The sequence below is a fragment of the Synchiropus splendidus genome, chromosome 8 (assembly GCF_027744825.2).
Source record: "Synchiropus splendidus isolate RoL2022-P1 chromosome 8, RoL_Sspl_1.0, whole genome shotgun sequence".
Taxonomy (NCBI): domain Eukaryota; kingdom Metazoa; phylum Chordata; class Actinopteri; order Syngnathiformes; family Callionymidae; genus Synchiropus; species Synchiropus splendidus.
This window is the reverse complement of record NC_071341.1, coordinates 15,636,366-15,663,492: the sequence shown is the minus strand read 5'-3', so window position 1 is coordinate 15,663,492 and position 27,127 is coordinate 15,636,366. Positions and strand designations below refer to the sequence as shown.

General features: G+C 45.1%; 2 protein-coding genes across 3 annotated transcripts in view; one reads left to right on the top strand and one right to left on the bottom strand.

The window, feature by feature from the left end:
- Positions 1-880: 880 nt before the first annotated feature.
- Positions 881-15,657, top strand: LOC128763808 (tripartite motif-containing protein 3-like). Of its 2 annotated transcripts, XM_053872996.1 has the most exons (13): positions 881-1,043; positions 8,197-8,361; positions 8,468-8,708; positions 8,799-8,950; positions 9,018-9,198; positions 9,264-9,993; positions 10,946-11,049; positions 11,117-11,284; positions 11,346-11,514; positions 11,784-11,837; positions 11,983-12,053; positions 12,197-12,337; positions 12,398-15,657. In XM_053872996.1, exons 2-13 carry the CDS (start codon positions 8,216-8,218, stop codon positions 12,548-12,550), a joined length of 2,310 nt encoding a protein of 769 aa, XP_053728971.1. In that variant the 5' UTR covers positions 881-1,043; positions 8,197-8,215; the 3' UTR covers positions 12,551-15,657. The 2 variants fall into 2 exon arrangements, with proteins under 2 accessions (XP_053728971.1, XP_053728973.1); XM_053872998.1 differs by lacking the exon at positions 11,784-11,837.
- A 1,237-nt stretch (positions 15,658-16,894) lies between these two features.
- The window catches only part of frem2b (FRAS1 related extracellular matrix 2b), an 89,737-nt gene continuing 79,504 nt past the window's right edge, over positions 16,895-27,127 (bottom strand). The window contains exons 17-24 of the mRNA XM_053872277.1: positions 25,647-25,839; positions 25,480-25,584; positions 25,290-25,417; positions 25,091-25,225; positions 23,967-24,093; positions 22,609-22,796; positions 22,397-22,543; positions 16,895-20,778 (exon numbers count right to left, since the gene is read on the bottom strand). Of these exons, the coding sequence (XP_053728252.1) occupies positions 20,284-20,778; positions 22,397-22,543; positions 22,609-22,796; positions 23,967-24,093; positions 25,091-25,225; positions 25,290-25,417; positions 25,480-25,584; positions 25,647-25,839 (1,518 nt within the window). The 3' untranslated portion in view covers positions 16,895-20,283. The remainder of the gene's footprint in view (positions 20,779-22,396; positions 22,544-22,608; positions 22,797-23,966; positions 24,094-25,090; positions 25,226-25,289; positions 25,418-25,479; positions 25,585-25,646; positions 25,840-27,127) is intronic.

Sequence of the window (27,127 nt, the reverse complement as noted above, 5' to 3'; positions counted from 1 at the left end):
TGACGGGGGCCATTCTCAGTCTGTGGAATCCCCTCCCTCCTTAAATAAGACAGGAACCATCATCATAACGCCTCTTAAAACACGGCTTCCATCCCACAGCTGAGCTATTTAGTCATTTTACTTCCTTAGTTCCTGTATATTTTGGTTTTCTTGCTGTATTCAATGCATGTTTGTATTTTATTGGTGTGTTTTATTCAGAGTGCCACCTTAACACAGCACTTAGTGACGATCTGGTGTTGTTTTTAAGGGCGACTGTATAGAAATAAACAGCACAGAAAATAAAGCTAGTGTGGAGGTGGGTTGTGAGCTGGAACAATTTGAATATTCGCTATCGCTCAGACTTAGATTTAGCAAGCAGATGGCGTCGACCATTCCAGTGACCCTGACTCTGCATCTGTGTTGGTCTGCCTAGTTATCCCTGTTGAATGCCATCTAAGGCATCAGCTAGTCAGAAGGCAAATGCCAATTTTCGGGTTTCAAAAAATAGCATGAACCTGCTGCTAAGATAAAAGTAATGTCATGCTTCTGTCCGCTACAAGAGCCTGAAAAGTGAAGAGGGCACCTCGAACAACGCTCACATCAAAGGACACGCAGACAGAAATGACGTGTTTTTCTTGTTCCATTTGAATCACTGTTTTATTTCAACCTAGAAACCCACCAGTTAATGGAACAAACAGCATCCTTTGTCCTTTTATGGGAACTGGGTGGGCCGGTTGAGGCCCACCCCCTCTGCAGCAGAATCCCAACAGTGCTCCCTCAGTCAGTTCCTGAGACTCCCCCTCTTCTGCATATTCCCTCCCCCCCCTCCGCCAGGCCATTGGCCCGCCACACTCCTCCCTCCTCCCGGGCGACCAATGCTGTGCCTGCAACTGCTTCCCTAATCTCCTCCTTTCGTTTGGGCTGCCTTCTCTCCCCAGACAGACCCTGCCCTTTTCCTTTCTGTCCTCAGTCTGTGGATTGTGTCCTGGAGCTTTTTGGGACGTCTACGATGGGAAGCTTCTGCCCGCAGTGCTGACACCGCACCGCCTCCATCAGGAGTACATGTGAGTCCCGTAGACCAGTGTGCAGATCTGAGCGTTACATGTAATCCAGACGGCAGCTGAACAATGGATGGCTTCATCTCACATCTGCAGATCACCGTGGCTTCAGAATAGATCTCAGCGCAAGTGTTTGCATATGTAAGAGGCTTCCCACTGCCCACACGTCCCTGGTAGCAGGTGGGCATCGGTGCTGCAGTCTCATCAGGGCCGGGCTCCGTAAACAGCCGTACACTCTCTTTTGTTTCCAGGATTAGTGACTGGTCACTGATTTCTCTCCTCTGAATATGTATGGAGCATAACCGCGTGAGTGTGGTGGCTGCCCCCGCAGCAGCGGAGTCCGACGCCGGACGCGGCAGATGCTTCGCTAATGTCTTATTGATTGTTGTTTTTTTGCTCTTTGTTTCCTGTCACAAGATGCTTGGACGTAGAGCCTGTAGAGGGTCCAGATCAGAGCCCCGGGGCAGGTTCGCCCTCCATGTCAGGCTTTAGATCTTCCTCTGTCCATGTGGAGGTGATTTAAGGTGGATGCTGAGACCAGCTCAAGAGATGTGGGCTGTGTTTATGAGAAGTATCAACGCTCACCGTCTGGTTTTAGGGGGATGTTTAAATACTCCAAGTGAGAGGCCTTTAGAACAAGCCAGTGCAGCCTAGAATACAGTCAAAAGTGCGCAGCGAACATGTCTCCCTGAGGGACCCAGTTTTCAGAAACTGGAGGATTTAATTCCTTTGGATTTATTTTCACAAAGCTACATTGTTCTCTTGGGCCACAGAAAATGAAGTGGCGGGCTGAATTTGGCCCCCAGGCCTCGAGTTTGCGCTGTGATTTTGTCATACACACAAAGAGAGGATGAGCAAGAGTGGAGGTGTGGGAAACAAATGTTAGCGGTAGCATCTAGATAGCTAGCATGGCTGTTTAGGGCTTCACAGAACAGTGACAAAACACATTACAAGTGATGAAGCTCTAAACTTGAGAGTCTCACTTGAGAGCCATGGAGTCACATCACAGCAGATTGACAGGTGAAGTTCTCTCGTTCCCTCGACTGTTAACAAAAAAGGGCAGAAGACAAAAGTAGCATAATGCTAACATTGCTTTAATAACGGAATAACAGAACGCTACAGAAGCTTTTAGGACGCCAAGGGACACCATAGACCGTTTTCCACGTTAGCTACCGATGCTACAGTCACGTGGCACCTTGGAGTGTGTTTTTCACGCGACGACATGAAGCAACACGGCCCAACAAGACAAGTCGTGACGAAACTTGACGTGACCTTTCACTGCAGCTATGCATCGATAATGACGGCCATGTTGGAACGCTCCAGCGGTCAAGATCAATATGCTCAGCACAAGATCAAAATATTGACTTGTAGAAGCTCAAAGGAAAATATTGTCTCTGCTGATCAGACACTTGAGAAGCTGAGGAAGGTCATGGAGTGGAAGTATTGTTGGATGTCAACACCTCAACGACACTTGAGATCGCATCAGCGTGTCATGTTAAATTAAATACAGGATTAGCACGCGACTGCTGGTGCGACTTGTAGTGGACAGATATGGGGCTCAGTTTAGGAGTGAAGAAGGTCAAACTCAGACCAGCTTCACAAGATACTATCAGTTAGGAAACTAAACATGACTCCAACATTGGCAGCTGACTTGAGTCTTGTATCACTTTTATCCACAGCAGAACAGTTTCAGTGCTTCAGACACCAGGATGAGCATCCTGACCTTTACACCTGTGCCTTCACCTCAGGTCAGAGCTCAATATGGTTCTTGCTCGAGTCAAAGGTGGAGCAACAAAAGCGATGCTCCAAAATAAGAAGCAAGAGTTGCTGAAGCGGATGACAGGGTCAGTGAGGTAAAGCTAACTAAGGAATCTGGTTATTAAAACTGTTCATTCTCTCCAGAGAATAGTAAAGTTAAGATTGACATTAGGTTCAACACTGGCAGGTGTTTCTGTACAACTGTAAACAAGGTGCTGCTGTTTCATTTCACAAGTGCAATGCAACAACCTTAGTTCGACGCAGACTTGAATCACTCCTGCTAAACCGATGCTAATGCTAACAGCTCCTGCAGTACACTGCTATTTTGTCACTGCCACGACAACAGTGACCGCAACAGATGTGCGATTGATACTATTACAAATATGAATCACTACAAAAACTACAAATACTGTCTTATACAAGTGACATCCGACTTACGACCCACTCTCACACAGCCATCTACCACTACAGTAGCACCTATAACCCTCGGGTCGGCCATTTTGAATGGCATTCGACTTACATCCAATCTGAGTTCCGACCTGTCAGAACCGATTCCAGTCGTAAGGATGTTACATATATGGAGTTTTCGGTCTAGGTCGAGCATTTGTTTTGTTTATGTAAAATAAAGGAATATTTGTTATATAACTCTAAACTGAAACCAGAAACCAGAGTCACCACAAGACGGGACGCAGGTTCTTTTCTAACCCTGCATTGCTTTCATGTTCCGTCAGCGATGCAGAATGATGCTCAGATTTGTACATGGAAACGGCAGCGAATCATCTTCCAGAGGAAAGCGCGGCCGGCGTCCAGCGCTGGTACATACAGTTGAGCAGGCTCCCGCAGGCAAGCGCTCAAGTGTTCAGAGGAGCTTGTTAGTGTGAGCTTTTTCTGATGAGTCACGGTGGAGTGAGACGCCCTTCATGGCCGCACAATAACCCACTGACACTCTCCCAAACACGGACATGGATTTCCACGCAGGGCTGTAGCTCGCAGCAAACTGGACGGTCCACCGCTTCGGTTCCCACTCCGCGTCTCTATGAGCCACCGTCGAACACTATTTTTAGTGCGCGGTGACTAGCAGTCTATTTATAAACATGTTTTGGCAGCAGTGTTTTAAGAGGCAGCCTGTTTGAAAGTTGGGGGCCAAACTTGTCTCCGCTATTCTTAACACTCAGGCTATAGTTGAAGCACATATACAACAACACCAGGCTCAGATTGAGTCCGTCCACATACTTCCAGTCGATATCTGGCGCCAGCTGTTGGTGACAGAGGAATGAAGGGGCTCAGGAAGGACACTCCAGGAATCCTGCTAGGCCAACAGGAAAGAGGAAGTGATGTCACTCTTGCTGCTCTGCAGGCTCATTGTCAGGCACTAATGGTAGATGGTTGTTTATTTTTTTGTTTTCAAGTTTGTTTCTTTTTTATATATGAATCTATATCTATCTGTCTATGTATCTACCCATCTATATATATATTTTTTTTCATTTTTTGGCAACACACTTCAGCATCAACTGAACATATTTTTGTAATTATCAAAAAAAAAGATTTTTTTTTTCATATATTATTTCATTTTTTTTCTATTTAGCTTTCTTGTCATATTTTTGGCAGATTAAAAATAAATAAATAATATGTATAGTTATGAGCCATAATTTACAGTTCTCATGAGAAAGAGGTTTTTTTTATTAAATTTATTTATACTTTAATATTTATTTATAGTTTATGCTTCCTTTAATACTTTTTGAAAAAAAAAGATTTAGAATGTACATTTATTAAAAAAAAAAAAAATATATATATATATATATATATATATATAGCTGACTTTCTGCATAGATTTTCCCCACTATTATTTTGGGGATCTTTTGGGGAGTGTGATGTGATTTCTCCTTTAAAGGTCAAGCTTTTCTTTGTCTCCAACAGTCGAAATAATTGATATCAACGCTGCTATTTTCAGGTTTGCGACCTTTTTGCAAAGCTATCTTTTTTATTCTACAGTGGAACTGATAAACAACGTTTGCAGTCGACGTGTCACACCCATCTGGTCGCCAGTGAAATCAATAATTCAGCTTTCCTGAAAGCAGAACAGAATTCTGAAGTCTGATTTGAAAGGCCACAGTGGGCCGGGTCTCCCGGCAGAGCCTTGCATAACAGAGCCCATAAATAATGAGTGCTGGTGGGAGTGGATCATCCGCTCAGCTTTTGGGAGGATTACTGTGACTTTCATAATTCATCTGATGCACCAGGAATTTCAACACAAGCCAGAATCCACCGCTCTAAAGTTGAGCTGGAGGCGGTTCCTTCCTCTTCACAGCTCAAATATACATTACAGCTATCTCAGCATGAGCGTGTCCCACTGAATACCTCCACTACACCACAAAAACAACACTTCCTCTCTCTGAATGTCGACCCCAAAACATGGACTGGGTGCGACCCAGGAAGTGACGTAAATGTTCGGACGACGCTGCTCCTTGTGTGTGCTGCAACTACTTATTAACTTGCTGAAATCGTAAACCGCTCCTCTAGCATTCATCACCAAGCTACACGGAAGAATAAATCCGGAGCGGCGCTCGGGCTGCTCAGACTGGACAGGAGTGATGACATCATCAAAGGACACATTCATCCCGCTGACTCGCATCATGCTGACATGAGAACACGAGCGAGTGCAATAACATTCTGATTTATATCTCCAGCCACTCGAGAAGTACAAGCCTCAGTCGCACGGCTGTGGGAGAACTAGCATGGCTACAAAGTGCTGATCACGCACTTCTCCTGACCGAGGTTTGAGTCACATGGCGCTAGAAGATTTAGGTCACTTGTGTTTGCTCAAATTCTTGTTTTAAGAAGTCAGCGCCGACTATTTTTGAACATTGTTGTTCGCTGGATATTGACTCACACATACTTGAAAAGAATCCCAGCGTCCTTTGATGTTCATATACTGGCCTGTGGGCCAAGTGGGGCCCTGCAAGCTGTACTTTAATTTTCACCTTAATACTTTTGTGAATTTGAATATTTTGATCAAAACCACCTCCTCTTCAAATCCGACTCGTAAGCTGAAATAGTATTATGAATTCTTTTGTTAGTCATTGATAATAACATTCAGATGGAAACAAACTTCACTTGATCAAGGCAAAACCTGTGTTCAGGACCTTGAGTGATTTGGACTGTAGGTAGTTTTGTAGTTCTCCATTAAGGGAAGAAAGAAGTGAGTAGATGTACTGAGGTAAATCCCAAGTAACCCGTGAGTCATTCTTCTCAACTTCAGTCCGTCTGAGTGACACATCACGCTGTTGTTGAGAGCAGCTTTGACGTGTGAGTGATGCCACTTCAACAGGACGTGGTTCACAGAGCGGTAAATACAGAGAATATTAGACCCAAGCAAAGTATTTTAAGTCGTCGTACTTGTCATCAGCGTTCAGATTTCAGGCGGTGATTTGCCGCAGAAGTGGGATACAGTGAGTGAAGGGAGGAGGCGGAGTCGCTCTTTGGCTCCGTCCTCCTCCTGATGTCACTGTTCAGCTGCTGTAGACTCAGGCCATGTGAAGCTTGTCAGCCTACATGGAGGAGGGAGGGGGGAGGGGGGAGAGGGGGGCGCGGAGGAGCTGCCTGTGCGGCCAGTGAAGCGACTGGCCGGCTCACTCACTAGGCCTTTTTAATCACTTGGCCAGGACCAACAGGAGAAGGAACCAAATCCCCCGGTGGAGCGCGTCCGAGATCCCGACTGCAGAGATGCGGGCGAGGACAATGGGAGGAGGAAGAGGCACTGGAATGTCATTGTTAGCCTGGCTGTGCTGTTCTGCACATCGAGCAGCTGCTTCTGAGGCCTCACTGTTCTGACCAGCGACCCCCCCCCTCCCCTCCGCTGTTACACTCAGACAGACGGACAGGTGGTGGAGCCGCAGCCAGCTGGGCGTCAAGGGAAGGAACTGGGAGTCCAACGGGAGCTCGAAGCTTCCTCTTCCCCTCATCGCAGCGTGAGGGAACAGAAATGTTGGCTCCGAGAAATAGGTGCAGTCATGATCAGACATGATCTGGAACACGGAAGACACCAGTCTGAAGATGCAAAATAAATATGAAAGGTGGTAAATGCTTTAGTCGCCAAAAACACTAAAAAAAAACAGTATTTATATTTCATGAATATTTTATAGTTTTTTCGGCAGCACGCATAACTGAGATGACTATAGAAATGATCGCAACGTTTTAATTTTGCCCCAAATACATTTAAACTACTGTATCAAGACGACACTATCATTCAGAACGGGGTTGACTTTCACTTTCTCTGCGTCTTTCCTCCTCCACTTGACACAAGCAGTCAATTGACAAAGATGAAATATTTCAGATTGTGCCAGGATCAGTAACTTGAGTATAACTTGAGCATTGCATGTCACATGAGCACGTGTGGATAAAAATGTTACAGTTTTCTTCTGGAAATTTACAAAATTAAAAAAATAAATTAAATAAAACATCAAGAGGTCATTCAATGAAGTGTCTTTTGTGTTGTGAGTTGGTGGTGAAGGAGTACGAGTTATGTATTTATCACCCTAACCACTCACAGAGTTTGACGCCTCTGTTACACAAAATACAAAAACCTTGCTGACACAGAGTGAAACTGCGGCTTCATTAAAACATAAATAAATAAAATAAGACCTTCAATTTACACTTTTGAATGTGAAATCTAAGAGAAAAATGTTCCCATCATAGCCCCAAAATTGTAATAAAAAATATGTATTTTTTGAAAAGTTTTAGGGATGAATTAACCAACATATATATATATATATATATATATATATATATATATATATATATAATGCCAAAAAGTGTTGTTGTTGCCACTAGGAGTGTTGAGAGTGGTGAGACCTGGGATTCTATTTCATAGAATAAGTGCCAGTAAGTGCCATTACAATATGTGATTGTGATCCAGCAGTATGTTCCAAGGTTCAGGGTTCAGGTCCACTGTGAGGTAATGCTGAATGTATGGCTGATGATGATATGGACGGCAGCTTGTCAGTGAGTTGACATGTCTAATCCCACGTGTGATGATGACAGATGTGCAGTCTGTCATGGCTGATCGCTGATAATCCGCTTGACCCAGTGATACAGTTTCAGGTCGCCTGTGTTTATTGTGAGCATGAAATATAAGTGATGATGCGCAGTTGTTGAAGCCTCGCCTGATTTATGAGCATACAGATGCTCACCCCGTAAACACAGACACGGCGGCTCCGCCTCGGTTCTGACCCACATCGCCTCGCATAAAAAAAAACACTTCTAGTGAAGGAAGCAGATTCTTGACTCCTCTGGAAGCTGTTTTATAATCTCAGCTGCCTCATGACTCATTTCTTCCTGCCGCCGGATCGCGCCTTCTTCGTGCACTTCCTCAACCCTCCGCTGACCGCTACTCTGTGTGCAGGACCCTGCTTGCCCTTTAAATGTCCGTCACCATGTCCAAACGCGAGAACAGCAGCACCAGCCCGGTGGTCAGACAGATCGACAAGCAGTTCCTGGTCTGCAGCATCTGCCTGGACCACTACCACAACCCTAAAGTCCTGCCCTGCCTGCACACCTTCTGTGAGAAGTACGTGGTCCACCGCTGCAGATCTACTCTCCATTCCCATTGGATACTTCCTTCTTTGTTCCTGTCTGGAAAACACTGAGCGAATATTCTCTTGTGTTGGGTGCAGATGTCTTCAGAACTACATCCCTCCCCAGTCCCTGACACTGTCCTGCCCAGTCTGCAGACAAACATCCATCTTGCCAGAGAAGGGCGTGGCAGCTTTGCAGAACAATTTCTTCATCACGAATCTCATGGAGGTGCTGCAGAGGGACCCAGAGTGCAGCCGGATCGAGGCCTGTAACGTCCTTGAGTCGGCCAGCGCTGCCACCGCATGCCAACCGCTCTCATGCCCCAACCACGAGGGCAAGGTCAGTAAACACCAGGGGTTATGAAGGAGGCGCTGTTATGTGACACAAATATGGGTCAAAACATTTGCTGCTCCTCTGCACCACCTGCAGGTGATGGAGTTCTACTGCGAGTCATGTGAGACGGCCATGTGTCTGGAGTGCACGGAGGGGGAGCACAGGGAGCATGTGACTGTTCCTCTGAGAGACGTGCTGGAGCAACACAAGAGCGCCCTGAAGAATCAGCTGGACACGGTCCGCAACAGGTCGGCGTGAGCAGCGCGGGGGAGGCTTTTTGGCAGCGACAGCTGACGTGTCTCCTCTTGGCCGCAGATTACCTCAGCTGACAGCTGCCATCGAGCTGGTCAACGAAATCTCCAAACAACTGACGGACAGGAAAAATGGGGCGGTGACAGAAATCAGCAACACCTTCGATGAGCTGGAGAAGGCCCTCCACCAGCGCAAGACCGCGCTCATCACCGAGGTGGAAAACATCTGCAGCGCCAAGCAGAAGGTGAGTCAGCAGGCTAAGACTTTTCACGCCACGCCACTCACTCTTTTCCGCCTCTCTCTGTGCAGGTTCTCCAAGCTCAGTTGGCCTCTTTGCTTCAAGGTAAAGAGAACATCCAAAGCAGCTGCAACTTCACAGAGCAAGCGTTGAGCCACGGCAGCGCCACAGAGGTGCTTCTGGTCCAGAAACAGATGGGCGAACGGGTCAGCGCCCTCGCGCGCTACACTTTTCCCGAGTACCCCCATGAAAACGGACATCTGGAATGCCAAGTGGAAACGGACGGCTTGCGACGATCCATCCAGAACCTGGGGGTCCTGATAACAACGGGGGCAGTGGGCCACACTAGCGTTGCTACCGGCGAAGGCTTGAGGCACGCACTGGTGGGTCAGCACACCACCATCACCGTCACCACTAAAGACAAAGACGGTGAACTGGTGAAGACAGGCAACGCGGCTCTCAGGGCAGAGATTGTCTCGGTAGATGGGAGCTCCACTGAAGCCGAGGTCGTGGACAACAAAAACGGCACCTACGAGGTGGGCTACACCATCCGCTCCGAGGGGGAGTTCTCCTTCTCCTTGCTGCTGTATGAGCAGCCGGTGCGAGGGAGCCCGTTCCGCCTACGTGCAGTCAAGCCGTCAGACGTCCTGCAGTCGCCGGAAGATGTGAAGAGGCGAGTCAAGTCCCCGAGTGGAGGCGGCGGGCACGTGCGACAGAAGGCGGTGCGCAGACCTTCCAGCATGTACAGCACGACCAAGAAGAAGGAAAACCCGATCGAGGACGAGCTGATCTACAGAGTGGGTGGGTTCCTGAAGCGCCTTCCATTCCAACATCAGAACCACTCAGAAGTGGGTCATGAAGTTGCTAAGACTCTTCTGATGGCGTTGCTCGCACCCTTCTGGATCCATACCTACATGAGCTCCCGGCTTTGCTTTCATGATACAATGCACCACCAAGCGTAACTGGGTCAGTTGCCCTGGATCACAACCAGGGATGGGCGATAACTTATCGTACACGATGTATCGCCAAGCATCTCCACTATGACAATTCTGCATCTCACGATAAATCCGATAGACATGTGACACACTCACTGCATTGGACCTGCACACGTGAACATGACGAGACCGCGACGCCGCACCACACTCTCCAGCTCTGTGGCGTTTGACAGCCGACACCAGCGTGTGAGAGTTGTAGAGAGTGTGGTGGCTCTGAGTCTCTGGATCCGTGTTTATTTTATTAGATGGAGTGGTCCTCATAGGTTCGTCTGCCTTGGTTCACATCAACACATGCAGGTCTCCTGCTGCATCATCAAGTGGGCTTTGCTTCCATCGGTGACACAGGCGTCAATGCAAGCGTTCCCCTCCTGTGGCATGTAACAGTTAAAACAATCGGGGTGAGGCTGAGCACATTCTGGGGGACCAACAGGAGATTTTGTTTTTAATCCACTTAATGGTCACGTGCTTCAGTCACGGCGCAAACACTTTCACATACCAAGTGACATGCATTGTATTTCATGAGCAAAACCTTGAGGAGCGCCACCCCATGGCTACAACCCTTCACTCCAAACACTTCCTTTTGTTTACATGGACCTGGGACACTGACAGGTTCAGCTTTCACCAGTCGCCGGGGTCACAATAAATAATGGCCCTGCAACAGAGGCTATCGACCGACGCTATCCTTGCCGAGGTTTTGTTCACCAGCATCTAATGACCAAAGCGTTGACTGTTTTCTTTTTTTTTTTTGGCTTTGACAGGAACTCGAGGGCGAGACAAAGGGGAGTTCACCAACCTACAAGGCATCTCCACCGCCACCAATGGCCGGATTGTGGTGGCCGACAGCAACAACCAGTGTATACAGGTCAGAATCGGAGCTTGACATCACGCGCATAAAAGACGCCAGGAAACACGCGGCGACTCTGTTTCAGGTGTTTTCAAATGACGGGCAGTTTAAGATGAGGTTTGGCGTCCGCGGGCGCTCGCCGGGTCAGCTGCAGCGCCCCACTGGCGTCACCGTGGACATGAACGGTGACATCATCGTGGCCGACTACGACAACAGGTGGATTAGCATCTTCTCTTCAGACGGGAAGTTCAAAGTAAGTCTCCATGGCAACTGATCAGAAGGCAAACTCGCGTACTCAAGAGCGTATTTCGCAGAGCAAAATTGGCGCTGGTCGACTGATGGGACCGAAAGGGGTGGCGGTGGATAAGAACGGCCACATCATCACGGCTGACAACAAGGCCTGCTGCGTCTTCATCTTCCAATCCAACGGGAAGCTGGTGACAAAGTTCGGGGCCCGGGGGACTCTGGACCGACACTTCGCAGGTACTGCTTCTGTCGTAGAGGGATTTCAAGACTGAAGGGTTTTCGATTCAGACGAACCTCAAGAATGTGTAATTTTACAGTTGTTTAACTGCTTGTACTAGTCAGTACTGCTTAACCAACCCGTGTTGAAGTGCCGCGTCAGCAAGGTCAGCTCAGTTCCAATACAGATTGTGGCGTTTGTTGGTTTGGAAAGTTGCGCGAGCCAATGCTCTCCCTCTGATCTGGTTCTCCTTCTCGACTTCTGACGTGGACCCTCTCTCTTGTTTTAGATAAAAGTGGTGCAAACATTGAGCAAAAGCTTAGTAAATCTGGCCCTGTCTTCAGTAAGTAATTCATCCTCCGTGTGGAAAAACAAAGTTTTATGTTCTCTGTCTGTCTTTCCGTCCATCGCCTCGTCTCTTTCGTCACCATCTTTGTGTTTCTGAAAAACGAGCGGAAGGCCGTGACTTATTTGAAATTCTCGTGCAGGTCCCCACTTTGTGGCGGTGAACAACAAAAACGAAATCGTGGTGACGGATTTCCACAATCACTCCGTCAAGGTAGGGTTGACTTGAGTGACACCTTGTGGCCAGTTAGTAGATTTAAAAAATCCAATTGTGGTAATGAAATGAATGTTCTGATCGGAATTCATCACTGGGAGTTTTATAGAACAATAAATCCCAAATTCTTCGACGCCCCTCAGGTGTACAACGCGGACGGCGAGTTCCTGTTTAAATTTGGTTCCCACGGTGAAGGGAACGGCCAGTTCAACGCTCCCACTGGAGTCGCTGTTGACGCCAACGGCAACATCATCGTCGCAGACTGGGGCAACAGTCGCATCCAGGTGAGCCCGGAGCGAACCCTCCCTGTAAGGCCCGCTGTTCATTTCCCTTCCCACCACCAGGTGTTCGACAGCTCCGGCTCCTTCCTCTCTTATATCAACACATCTGCGGACCCGCTCTACGGCCCTCAGGGTCTGGCCCTCACCTCCGACGGTCATGTGGCTGTGGCCGACTCTGGCAACCACTGCTTCAAGGTGTATCGCTACCTGCAGTAACACCGGGGCGGCGTGTCGCGCGACGATCTCCAGGGTGGTAACGTCAGATGCAAAGGCTACAGGAAGCAAACAGATATGAAGCTGGTTTGACGGAAAGTTGCTGGTGGATTTGTTTTAGTAACCTTTAGAGTCATGACCTTAGATCAAGAGTTCCTCTCCTCGAGTGGGTTTTTGCTCTCAAATATTGGATTCGTGAGCCAAAATATGCATCATAATAATACGATAAAAGGCTAGCGCTGTGAAGTTTCAACTCAAAAACAATGAGCTTCGACAGTTGTAAACACAGCATGAAGGAGAATTATTAGCTGGCCAAGTTTCACCGGGAAATCAGGGTCATAACTGTGTGACGTCTGGACACGACGGTGTGTGGCGCGGATTATCATTGCTCCTCATCTCACACACCGGAGGAGGCTGCATCCTGCTAGCATGTGAGACCCTGCAGTCACACGCCAATGTCAACGTGGTTCCTGAAGAACATCATCGCAGCCATGGGTCTCAGTTTAAGACATTCAGAATCTGATCTGTGGTCACTTTCAGATGACATGGTGGACCTCAATCCGGCCCCCAGACCTGGTGTTTGGGAGCTGGGGAAGAAAAAAAAAATGTAATTCATGGTTCAATCCTGTTTCCAAAAGAAAAACATGGAAGCAGAAATAACAGAAAAAGAATTAACATTTTTAAATGAATAAAAATGAAAAATAAAGACTGAATAAAGAATAGGATTCACTCGGCCTGAACTCAGATTATTGACGCTGTAATCCTCAATTCAATCTCAGCTACAGCCAAAATGATCGAATATTTCAACAAAGAATTTAGGAAAAATTCAATAAAAAATTTCAGTATTTAACCAGTGTGGTGAAAACACATAGCTGAATTCATCCATAAAATCTGATGTGAAAATATTTGAAAAAAATAAATAGAGGTTGAGGAAAAAAACCCACATTGAAATCTGAGCCATGGAGAGGTTCCACTGTCCAGGGGTCCACGTCACAACTGTTGGGCCGGATTATACAGCCATATTTGAGAACAAAATCCACAAGCCGTTGGTGAACAGTAAACCCATCTTACTCTAGTTTAGGAGCAAAAGAAAGCCATCGGATCAGTAGACAGTATTTACTGAGCCATAACTCGCCCGGAAGCATGAGAACTTCACAGTCGCTTACAGTGCTACCAACACTTAACCAGCAATGTTAACTTCAGTTGCAATGTCGCCGCCATCCGTGCATTGAGTTGCTGTATGTATTGTACAAACATAAATGTATATTGTGTATATTAGATCGCGGCGTATCTACGTGCTATGATTTTTCTGAAGCCTGTCTTCTTGGGGGGAGGGGGAGGGAAGTGGGCGGGGCTATTCCACAACACAGGATTCCAGATGTGTGAGGGCAGCTGCTTTTTCAACCAGCACATGCTGATATTTATTACAAGTGTTAACAGCACAACCGTTCTTCTGTTACTGTTTGAAAGGGAGTCTAATTTATTCTTATTTTATAAGCTATGTCAAAATTATTTTTCTAAATTAACGTGCTCGTTCTTCATTTCACACTCCGACAGGAACCGGTTTTTATGTCAGATTCACATTCAGGAGGTTTTGATATGCATGAGCAGCCTTTTTCACAGCTACGATCGTGGTCATGTCGTGTTTGGCCATAAACGCACAGTGGTTATGGATGGTCTTAGATTGCAGCAATACACACAGAGTGACCTGCAATACTGCATTTGTTATAGAGAACTTCCCGGACGATTGTCGTGGAAGCCTGTTACACTCACAGAAAAAAGGTTGGAGAAGCCGAATAATGAAGTTGAAATATTGGATATTAAAAAATGGTTTCAAATGTAATAAACAAAAAATATTGGGAGGAATTAAAGACTGACATTGTACAATGAAATCTTAACTAGTAATCTCGACGAGTACGTTAAATTTTGCGATAGAAAGGCACAATATTGGCCAAAACTAGTAACACATTAAGTCAAATTAATAAATCAAATAAATAAATAAGAAGATTATCGGTTGAAATATTAAAATATTGAATCAAATTGGCAAGCAAGGTAGAAATGTAAAAATTATTCAATCACAAAAATTCACAATATCGTCGATATATCGACTTAAATCGTCATGTCAAACATTATAAGGCGTTAAAAGTTACATGTAATGAGATCGAAATGACGAAACGCAAAGTAAAAACCAGAAGCTCTGGACGGATAACCAGGGCGAAAATACTGGCAAAATAAAAAGCCTGTCAGATAATGTAATAAACAAAAAATATTGGGAGGAATTAAAGAATGACATTGTACAATGAAATCTTAACTAGTAATCTCGATGAGTACGTTAAATTTTGCGATAGAAAGGCACAATATTGGCCAAAACTAGTAACACATGAACTCGGATTAATAAATCAAATAAATAAATAAGAAGATTATCGGTCGAAATATTAAAATATTGAATCAAATTGGCAAGCAAGGAAGAATTGTAAAAATAATTAAATCACAAAAAATCACAATATCGTCGATATGTCGAGGTAAATAGTCATGTCAAACATTATAAGATCGAAAGCTCTGAACAGACAACCAGGGCGAAAATACTGGCAAAATCAAAAGCCTGTCAGAAATGACAAGCGAAGCGCGATGTACGAGTGAAGCGTGACTTCAAGTCACTGGTTCCTCCGCCTTCCAACCGTGAGTGGAACAGCGCCTGCGTTGATCTTCACTGTAAATGAAACACATATTTAAAGGGTGCAATTTGAATACTGCTTCACTGTCTTTACTTTTAGGCTTGAGACATGTTGTATATATTTATAAATATATATACAAAAAAATCAGTTGGTAATACATGTTTGCGATCACATGCGTCATTTATAATTCGCGACTCTATAAACTTTGTGAGCTGTAAATCAAAGCTGCTGCTGCTGTGGCGCCTCCTGCTGGTCATCATGTGTAACAACATCGCAGATCCACACGATGAGGGATTCGACTGCAGCACTGTGCCAAAACTTTCACCCGATTTATGGCATTTAATACAACTTGCCGTCACACAAACGGTTTTGTTTTCTCTATAAATATGCACTGGTAATAAAAGCACATGGTTTACTGAGAGGTCTGTCTCTTCTCTTACTTCCTATAATCGACGTTACAATACTAAACAATAAATGTAGAGGTTTTTCTTTTGTTTTTCTTTTTACTTCTTATCTTCTACGTTAAAATATAAAAAAATAAATGTATAGAGGTTTTTCATTTGATTTTTTTACTTCTTATCTTCTACGTTAAAATAGTAAAAAATAAATGTATAGAGTTTTTTTTATTTGACTTTTTTATTTCTTATCTTCTACGTTAAAATATTAAAAATAAATGTTTAGAGGTTTTTCATTTTTTATACTTCGTATCTTCTACGTTAAAATACTAAAAGTTATTTAGCATTAGCTAATAAACACAGCGGACACCAATGGCATGTTGCTAACGCACGAAGGTCAACGAAACTCTCCATCTAAAGTTATAAACCACTCACAGTAGTTTTATTCTTACAATCGAGAGTCCAAACAAACGCACCAATATTCCCAACATAAGCTTCATCGCTCACCAATGCAGAGTATCGTAGGCGGAAACGTCGAGATGAAACTACAAAATAAAAGCACAACGATTTCGTTGACAAGATTCGGATTTTTATAGATAAATATTCATGCACTGGGATTTATAAGATGATATTCTTGCTATGGTGTTTATAATATGATGACGGAACATTTTATTGTAGAATCTAACATGCAAGTTTTACCTCTAAACGCGATTTTATTTATGTGTTTAAAAAGTAAGATAACGAGTATTATAATTGATTATTTTTCAATTGCAATAAAAAGGGGGACGTTATTAAATCAGAGATGCAGTAATATTAGGCTAAATTTTGATGTGAAATTGAATGAGATATTTAAATGAGATTAATCTGGTTTATCAAAAAATACTATAAAAACATACCTTTATTTTTTCAAATATACCATTTCGGTTGCACGTCACTCACACATTCTTAGTACATACATGACACATCATAATGCATTCACAAGGCTTCATCAAATATGAATGAATGAATGTTTCTTGAAGGATTATTGAGTGTACATAACTGAAGTGCACAGTTTAAAAACTTGCCATACATGTCTTATGAATGCATCATGATGTCTTATGAATGTCCTGAAGATGCATCATATATGAGGCCTCCAAGTACGGTAAAGTGCTGCCAATATTTAAGGATTAACTGAAAGGAGTTTCATAGTTTCTCTACAACAAAATGATGAAGATATTTGAACTGAGAAGTAAACACAGCAGCCAACATTTTTGTGTAAAAATCATTTATTTGCAGACCACGTTTGTCCTCTGGCCTGTTACAAATACTTACAGCACGTACAGTGTCGAACAATAGCCATTCCCGAAACATCCAGACGGTATATTCATCAGTAATACACAGGTATATACAAATGTGCATTTTCGAAAAAAAAAAATGTTTGGGTAAATAAACATACGAACAACAGACGTGTCGAGCAAAATGTGCAAGAAAATCAAATTCATGGATGTTAAATATCACAGGTTGCATAGATTTATTCCCCCAAAAAGATCAGTCTCTGATTGAATGGCAACCCAGTGCCTTAGAGAATTTAACACATTTATTTGAGAGGTTTTTGTGAACAAATGTGAACATGGAGAGTCCAAAATAAATACACGGCTTCTGGCAGACTGTTAATGAATGAAAAGCCCTAAAATCCAATGAATCCAGCTCCTAAATCGTGTCAACATTGGGCCTCAGTGGGTGCTGGAACTGTTCATTACAGACCAGCTGTACTGAAAGCGTCAGTGTAACTAGCTCTTCCAGTTTAGACGTAGAGATATCACACATCATTGTCTTAAAGGGGCCATAGGATACGTTCAGCTACACTATACGCACATGTTTTAAGATAGCATTAGCAACTCACATACAGACAAAACTGCGTTCCAGTTATTCTCAGACCTGCCAAGGAGAATCCCCACCATCCCAGGTACACAAGCCAAGATGGAGTCCCCGAATGGAAACAGGAAGTAGAAGTTTGACAATGACAGCAAAAGAAAATAGCACATTCTCAAATTTGCATTTCCTCTTCATCCTTTTGTAGTTGCTAGAAGTTGGTTAGATCCGGTAGAAACGTGTGAGAATAGCTTTCATGGACACCACCATCTTCTTTTCCGACTTCGATAACGTACCGAACTCATCTGTGACGTCATTCCCAGCTCCGACTTCTCACGTCAGACGTAACTGAAACGCAGCAAAAATGCCATCCTTACTGCAATAGATGTTTGTGTTAGAAGCCACCGAGCAACTACCAACTCATAATTTCCATTTTCACACAGTTTAACAGCTATAAAAACAGAATTGTTTGCCTTAGCTGCCTTTCGACACAGAAAGCTTGTGTGCCTTTTTTGTGAGCCTTTTATCTGTTAGCAACAGCAGCACTCTCACACTAAAGACGCTACACTAGCCGTTGTCCTTAGCTAGCTAGCTTTATGCACTTTCCTGTTCCCGAAAACAGATGGCCCCTGACGCACATATGGGTTGCGTCACAATCTCTGGTACAGAAAGCGCAGTTTTAACACGTTTTCAAACAGAATCAAATACAAGTTCAGGATTTGAATTTAGCGTTTGTGCTAGCAACTGCATTTGTTCATACACTTCTACAGCATGAACCAAACTAAATGAATGTTAGCTGACACAGACAACAAACAAATGCATAAAGCTAAAACTGAACAGCGATTCTACGGCCCCTTCAGTCAGGTCAGTGTTACAAAACGTCACTCCTCAGGTGAACACTGCTAACGGAGAATACTGCCATCAAAACCAATGCACTTCCACAAACTCATTCAACTCGTCAGCGCTTTACAAGGTCCAACAATCTCTGGAACACCATGCGTGAACACAACCGAATAACAACGGTGAAAATATAAAATGCAAATTCTTAGGCACAAACTGAATGGAAGGACCAATACTGGATAATCTCTCGTGACGGGCAGGTTTTTGGGCTTGAAGGCAGGTTAGTTTGATTTTCAGGGTCATTTTAAGGAATTCTCTTATGTCTCCGACTGACCCACAGGTGAGAGTGTGAGGTGCTCCAGGTGTTCGATGCCTTCAATACAAGCAGCCTGGTCGCTCTGTCCCTGGTTCTATGTCATACGCGCTTCGCCCTCTAACGGCCTTCGCTACTGGTTCATTCACATCGAGGCACTGGCCTCTGTGTGTATGAACCAATATTCATAGAACTCTGGTTACATTAGGTAACCAGGATTTTCAAGTCACACCCCAAACTGAGACCAGATGTACTGTGTGTTGTATCACTTTCCTGTGCTATGATCAGTTATATAGACTTGAGGGGAGTCGACTCCTCGTCCACTTTTTGCTTTTCACTGACTTCCTTTTATTTTTCCTCATTTAATTTTATTTTGGGGTCAAACATCACAACAGTCTTTAGCTCTTCTTCGTGATGCAATCGTTTGTCAGTTCAACTTCTAATTTCTACGCTGTTTTATATCATCAGAAAGAAACCAGGGAAGATTCATGGTCTCCTACAAACTCTGGAGTGGAGTTCCCACCCACGGGTGGATCAGGACCATCCGTGGATGGCTCTTGGATGACTTGCTGTGACAGACTGCCGAGACTCGAGTTGGACTGAGAAGAGTCGAATGGACAAGATCAGAAAGGAGGGCATGCAGAGAAGTTGGAGTTAAGGTTAGGGAGGACAAATGTTCGGATACGTGAAGAGGAGAGACAGAGTTGGACCCAGAATGGTGTAGATAGAAGAAGAGGAGGACAACTAAAGAGGTTGATGCTGAGGTGAATAAGGAGATGGTTGAGCAGACTAGGAGATGCTCAAGACAGGTGAAAGTGGAGGACTTACTATGGTAACCTCTGATGAGAAACAACAGGGGAAGTAAGATGAGATAAACAACTGTGATTCTCAAGACTTTCCATCATTGTAATCTCTATAATAAACTTTCTGGAAGTGAAGCATCATATTCCTGAAACGGTACTGAGGCACCTCACATGTCACCCAAGTCCTGTCCCTGGGAACTCACAGACAGAAACTTTGATAAAAAGATCCTATCCATTTGAAGATTTAAAACAATTTTTGATCATAATTCTGGTGTTCAGAAACAACCTTTAAAAGGGCCTCTTCAAGTGGGCAGAAGCTGGCGGTGAACCTTCAGCTACGGATAGCTGAAATGAACAGAGAAACCTTTGACAGTGCTGTCATATTCCTGGACACAGAACCACGAATTGGAGGAATCTGGAGCAAGAGAGTGTGGGCAGCTAGTGATGGAACAGGTGGGAACATCAGGGGAAACAAAACCAAAGTAATCTGCCCTCAAACCATAAGTCCTGCTGTTGGGTCAGTATTAAAACTATTAAAGTTCTAGTTTCTTCGATGTACTGGGCTGACGCCTCTCTAACAGACAGGGAAGGTCCCTAGCACCTTTGGAACAAAAAACATCAAAACATAAACACATTTTTTTGGATCAGCAGCGAATCAATGAATGGGTGCTGACGATTTTGACAAGCGCCTTTTAGCAAACGGGAACACAGCCAGTCACCACTCAGTGTCTGTGGAAGTGATATTTCAAGTAGAATTCCGAACAGAATCGAAGCTCCTTCGGCGTTTCTTCACACACAACCTGCTCCAGACATGAGGCACTTGCAAAATAATGGGAAAGAACTAAAAAGTGGGCGGGTGTTAAACCTCCGAGCTGTCCGCGAGGCCTCCGCTCATCATAGGTTCTGTGCTGCTGGAGTTCTTGGGCACCTCTTTTCTATCACGCTTGGACCTCAGCATCAGAACCACCACGATGACGATGAGAGCCAGCAGCAGAAGCCCCACAATGACCCCGATGATCAGCAGCAGCCCGTCGTCGCCCTCGCCCCTCTGGTTGACCTCGTGCGGTACCATCCCTTTGGTGTAGACCTTCCTGTCCGGGCTGGTTCTCCGCTGGCTGCTGCGGTCCAGCGTGATGTGGAGGATGTTGGTGCCCCGGTTGTTGCTGGCGCCGATCTCCTCCACCATCTCTGTCACGCCACTGGTCGACCTTCTGAGGCGATGTGGACCGCTGGGGGCCGCATGCCTGCTCATGACATGGTACTCCAGGCTCCTCTTCCCGATGCCACGGTTGGCGTTCTCCCGAGATCGGACCGTATATATGGTGTGGATGAACCACTCTCTCCCTGCAGACACCTGCGAAAAGAAACACTTATTGTTTTTTTTTACCATTTTATGGATCTCAATTGTTCTGTTCCACCTGAGCCGGACGACGGAGGAAAACACCATAAAGAACTTTTTAATGCTAGAGATAAATCTGCTCCTGGTGTAAAGTCCCTCCTCAGACCCATTTTCATTTTGAGTCGTAAAGTCAGCTCTTCCCCGCGGAGCAGTTAGTTCCTGGAGTTTTCAACAGCGGCAGCATACTGGAGATAAAACACGAGTTTTGACCTTAAAGAGCGAAGGTGCAACACAGTTAGCGACACCACAACAACAAAAACATGTCACGTTGTTTTTTTTAATCTTGTTTTTTCACTTGTTTTTTAATTTCATATTATGTTTTGAGGGTCAACCAGCACAACAGCCAACAACACCCTTATTCATTCTCTTGATGCAACAGTTCCTCAATTGAAGAAGTAATTCCTACTGAAACACAAGGTTCTTTTTTCTTTTGTCACTGGGAGTGACTCGACAGGAGAAGATTAGAAACAAGAGGGAGAAGCTTGGAGACAAAGTTAAGGAGATGTTTGGCTTCGTGGAGAGGAGAGACAGAGTTGGACCGACACAACTTAAGAGGTAGATGATGAGGTGACTAAGGACATGGCACAGGCCATTAGAAGACGACCATGACACCAAAAACATAATGACAAATTCATCCAAAAAAAAAAAAAAATCTGAATTTTTGATGAATGATTTTCAAGCAACAGCAAACTTTGCATTTCTTTTTTTCTTTTTCAATTCCGTTTTGAAAAAAAAAATTGAACACTTCCAAATCAAGAATGCAACAGTGAAAATGAAAAACTGAAAATTAATTTCAAACGCCAGATAAATGAAGAAGGTCATTCGTGATGAAGCTCCTGGTTTGTCTTCTTTAAACAGTACGCCACATAAATATCAGTCAAAATGAAGGAGCGAACATGGAGGAATGCGTCGTCATAATTTACCTGATCACAGGCTTTAAAGTTTAATGAAACCATCTGCTGAACAGAATGACTCACTGAAGCCTGTCGGATTCTTCTGCTCTGCTCCACCGTTTTTAACTACAGCCTGACTCTTCAAGAAAGCTGCAGTACAATAGCATCCAAGTTCAGGAGAAACCCCTCGCCCCCGTGTTTCTCTGAACGACTGAGCAGGACAACACCTCACGTAGAGTTTGGCTGAATGCAGTGTCCGAAGACACAATGGTCTTCAATGATGTTGTGACTCAGGCACAAAAAACGTAATATTTCCCTGTGGCACCATCAAATAACAAGACTAGCCCAGGTGTAGGGGCAAAGTTAGTTAGGTTAAATTTTAAAATTCAACTTTTGGAGTGTTCCAGTTTCGACACAGTAGTTTCTCATTGGAATTATATACTTTAATATAAATAAATATAAAAAATATATACATTTTAAAAGTTCTCCTGAGCACATGCCCACTTTAGTACTAAGATCCGTGCCTGCTACTCTCAGGGCACCTACTCTCAAAGTAGTATCATGACTGGCACCATGAGGGGAGAGGTGATTTGATATGGAGGCTTTTGAAGTCTGAGCCTTTAAATACTGTGGTCGCATGGAGCGAAGACAATTCCCAGCATCAAACATCAAAGTCTAACCTGGAATAAAGCAGAGGACTCCATCCTGAAACCGTCTGACCCAGGTTGTCTCACTAGGGCCAGTGCACCGGGGTCGTCCACCGCCAGGATGGCGTTGAAGGGAATATTCCCGAAAGACCTCGCCTGAGTCTCCGGCTGAGCCTTGTCCTGCAGCAGAAAGAGAGCTGTAGATCCCCGAGAGGTGATGATCCCCCCACCCTCACTGGACTTACGATGATCTTAAACCTGTACAACAGTGACGAAGCGTCTGCCAGACAGCCGAACTCAAAGTTGCTGGGGTTGTACTTGGGAACGTATCCGTCGGCCCCAGTGCAGAGGAAGACCTTCTCGATGGTGCAGAAGAAGGAGTCGCCCAAGTTCTGCACAGGATCCACCATGACTCTGCCGTAGATGACGTCCCCTGAGGAGAAGTAACCAGTTCTCAGGAGGTTTTTTGAGTCATCTTTTCCTCAATCTCAAACTAACAAAGGTTGTGCAACCATGCTTCCAGAGTAGCTTCCCACCCAACAAACTGAAAACCTTAAAGATATTCAGTCACATTTAGTTCTGTAAGGAGCTCATGAGATGACAAAACAACCATGTGACTGCTTTGGTTGCAGCAATGGGAATTGAGGCAGAGCTTGCACACAATCATGAGCTCACTTTGTGACCTCTGCTGACTCCTGAAATCATCTAGTTGGATCCCTACTCATTCTTCCTCCCACTGGAGAGGCTCCACTCCTCCATCACCTTGACCTCCCACCTACCCTGAACTGATCCTCACCATCTCACCCCGCTTCCTGCTACTCACAAATGAATCACTATTTTCTTCGCTGCAGCCTGCTGTGTTTGTGTGTCCTCTTGACACATGATCAAGTGAGCGAGAAGCACAGAAGTCCTCAACAACCACATTACTTTTACTGAATATTTTAAACAGTTTCATGCAGTCAGAACCACCCACAGGGAGACCATATAAACACACTGGAAACACAGCACTGACGTTCTGTCGTCCTGTGAATATGGGAATCAAAGTTGTTCACTAGATCAGTCAACTAAACCATCACACTTTAGAATAGGGGAGATACATTACCATAAATACTATAAATAAACCACTGTAAATTCTGGACTATAGAGTGTACCAGAATATTAGCCACACCACTAAATTTAAGAAGGAAAATAAATCTTGTTCATACATAAGCCGCACCGGTCTGTAAGCTGCAGGTGCAACAGCGTTGTCTGCGCTGAAAATAATGCATGAGGATCACTCCTAAACTAGTTTTGAAAACGAGGTTCAGCATCGAGACTGACTCATGGAACAAACTCGGCAGTGTTCTGAACTTGAATCATGAACTTCTCCTATAAGCATTTTCTTTAAGAAACTAAAACCTGAACTTGAAGCTCAAGGATGTTTTTCAATCCACTTCTTCTGACCTGAGAAGTTTGGGGTTAAGCGCGCAACACTGAAGGAAGACAGGCGTCTGCACTCACGCTGCCGCAGAGGCAGAATGTAATGGAATAATCCGCCACACCAAACACCTCACGTTAATTAAAACAACAGAAGCATGTGAGTCTGTGAAAATGGAAGCGGTACCCTGCGAGAAGGCCGTGTCGCTCTGCTGCCCGAAGCCCATGGAGCCGTCGGAGAGCCACAGACTTCGCTTGGAGAGCAGGAGCATCTCTGTGTTCAGGCTGAACTCGGCTGCCACCGGATCGCTCACCTAAAAACACAAAAACATGATTCACTTGTGCGGAGGAAACGATCTGCTTCTGGTGACCTTGTGTCGAGGCAAAACTTAATTACACCACGCTGTTGCGTAAGGAAAGGAAACGGTGAGTGTATCTTTTGCTTCTAGGCACCTCACGCTGTTTAGTCAAACACATTTGGAGAATGGTTTATCCTGTGTGCATGTCTTACACTGAACTACACTTGTCCCTCTCACTTTTACCCTTTACCCAGCTCTCACTCCTGGCCACCTGCCCGGATCCTGGTTCTCTTGAGGGTTCTCCAAAGACGGGGTGTCACCCCCCACAGTTGAGGTGCTAAATTTGAAGGAAAGTCAGGGGCGGTATTTATTAAAGAGTCTATATTTGGTCTCCTTTGATCAGAGATGTTTAAACGGAATCGGATATCAGTGTCCCTTTTAATTATTGACGGCTCATCTTGGCATGTGCAGTTCACTCCTTCACCACTGACTCATGATACAGGAAACAGTCTGGTTTTCTTTTTCATACTCATCTTTCATCAAATTCCCTTCAACCTGCATTCATTTTTTTGGTCTTTTCCAAATGAATTCTTGACAGTTAAGATCACCACCTGCCAGCAAAACCTTTGTGCGTCACAATACCGACATATTTGGTGAACTTCAAACGTGATTTCAACTACTATATATGTATTTATAGCCAACACAACTCACTCCTGAGGCATCGCACATTGACGGTAGCTTAGTGCACGTTAGCCTCCCCGGGTGACACAGGAGTCATGGTATGGATTGGTTCTCTTTCAGGTGCTACTCATGGAATACAGTATCACTCAGAATACGTGGTACCTCATGAGTCCAGCAGGGTAGTCCACATGAGGGATATATATATATATATATATATGGCCGTCAGTTTGACACAATAATAACTATATAGGGAGTCCTCAGTTGTTCCTTAACCACTCACCCAGATATTGTTTGATATTCTATCATCCTAAGTTGCATTTCTTTACTGTACCTGCTGGAATCGGATGTCTAGGTCAAAGGTCACGGGCTCCCTGGGGTTGCAGACCGGTGGGATGGTGTATTCCAGACTGGGCGGCGATGTGCAGGGTACCAGCTTGACTGTGTACGTGCCGGAATAATCTCGCACCTGGAGACGGAGTCAAGGCCAGTGAGGACTGGGCTCCTGAGAAATCTGGACTGTGTAACCTTACAGAGAAGTCGGAGACAAAGGTCCACTGCTGGATGGGCTGATTGTAGGTGGGCTCACTTCTCACCAGGGTGAGGTTGAAGGTCAAACCGGGGTGATCCGGACACATGACCATGGAAGTCAACGAGGACGCTGTCGATCAGGAAGCGATGTTAACACGAGTGAAGACCATTTCATGTTTGGCTCAGAGCTACCTGGATGAGCGAACACAAAGAGCCCTCTGAACCTGGCTTCAGTGCGGAAGTTGACGACAAGTCGTCCCAGCGAGTTTATCCGCATGCTGGTTGGGTACAGGGCACCTGCCAACACCAGCACATCCGTTAGAACATCTGATGAAAGTAGCTCGAGTTCAAGATCAGACCTTGAAGCTCTGCCTCTGGTGGGCTGCCGATACCGTCCCTCCACAAGATGGCAGTGTCGTACACGAATGTGAGGCGCAGCTCCGACTGCAGGTCAAAGTGCTGCCACCCCCCAACACCCACAGGTGAGTGGAAGACGTAGGACACGTGCAGCGGGACGCGCAGGGTCACGTAGGACTGGACCAGGTTCAGCACCTGCAGTAGTGACAGCCCATCAACACTCAACCCCGCAATAACACGCTGAGAATGAGACAGTTGGAGTTATTCACGTTCATTAAACACACTTCACTTTATGTTGTAATATTCAGCAACTTTCACAGCCTCCCTGCAGACCTGTTTTTCATTATCTAGAATCTATATCAAGCATCAAAGGAGATCATTTATTTCGTTTTTTTTGGTGTGTTGTGTTTAGTTTCGTGTCTGAGTGATTTATGTGGGTTGTTGCTGCAACACAGCAATTCACCCCCGAGGGTCAATAACGCAATCTAAATGCACAATTTTGCACGCTGGGTGAATACTGACAAGCTTCCTGAGCCGTGGTGAAATGGTGAAAGTTCTCGCAGCAACTCTGGTATCTGCACTTCCCTCTTGACCCGCGGGCTGTACCTGCCTGCACTGGTTCTGTGAGCGTGTGGAGACTTGCTGCCGCCTGCGAGCGTGGTGAGCTCAGGCAGATGATTTGCAGAGTGGCCTTCCTGACACGACCTGCTGGGCCTTAATAGATTCCTGTGGTCTTGTTAAGCTGTGACATGACACCGGGGCCCAGACCCACACAGTCAGCCGCTCCGGCCGCCGACCCACTTAGACCGGGTCATGGGGTGCCGGCAAACAAAGACAGCTTCTTCCAGTGAGTTTGTTTCACGGACCCTGAAACTACAATTTGGCGTCAGTTTCCTTTGTTCAGGGGTTGCCATGGAAACCACATCGAGAGCCCAAACTGTGGTGAGGATCATTTTACAGAGGGATTTGAATAAAACTGGGAACAGAGTGTCTAATTTATTTATGAAATGTGTTCTGAATACATTTTCAGAAAACAAGTGCACTTCAGGAAGGCAATTCAGCCCACATGTGGACTGGGCATGGTGGGCACTCGGCTGGGATCCTTGGGGGAAGCGATGTCAGCCCAAGAAATGTGAGGTCAGAGACTGAAGCATAGTCAAAGCCCTTCACACCTTCTATACAGTGTTGCCCCACATCTAATGAGTCCAAATTACAGTTGAATGTTTGGATGGATTAAAGGCAACCAGGGAGTCTGGCAGATAGATGAAAGCATGATGGATGGACTGGTGAGGGACAGGTGGTTGGTGGAATGTGGAGATGACGTTTAGTGGATGGACACGTTTTTGGTTCATTTGGTGGCTGAGAGGATGAATGAATGCATTGATAAGGACGGGTGGATTGTATGGCAGGAGATGAAAGGATGAATGGAGGAAGTGGTTGGATAATCACAGAGTTGATGACGGGTTAGTGGGATGATGACATG

Coding starts and splice junctions, on each gene's coding strand:
- LOC128763808 (XM_053872996.1), top strand. CDS start 8,216: ATGTCCGTCACCATGTCCAAACGCGAGAACAGCAGCACCAGCCCGGTG. Junction 11,050..11,116: donor GCAACAACCAGTGTATACAG/GTCAGAATCGGA, acceptor ACTCTGTTTCAG/GTGTTTTCAAATGACGGGCA. Junction 11,838..11,982: donor TAAATCTGGCCCTGTCTTCA/GTAAGTAATTCA, acceptor ATTCTCGTGCAG/GTCCCCACTTTGTGGCGGTG.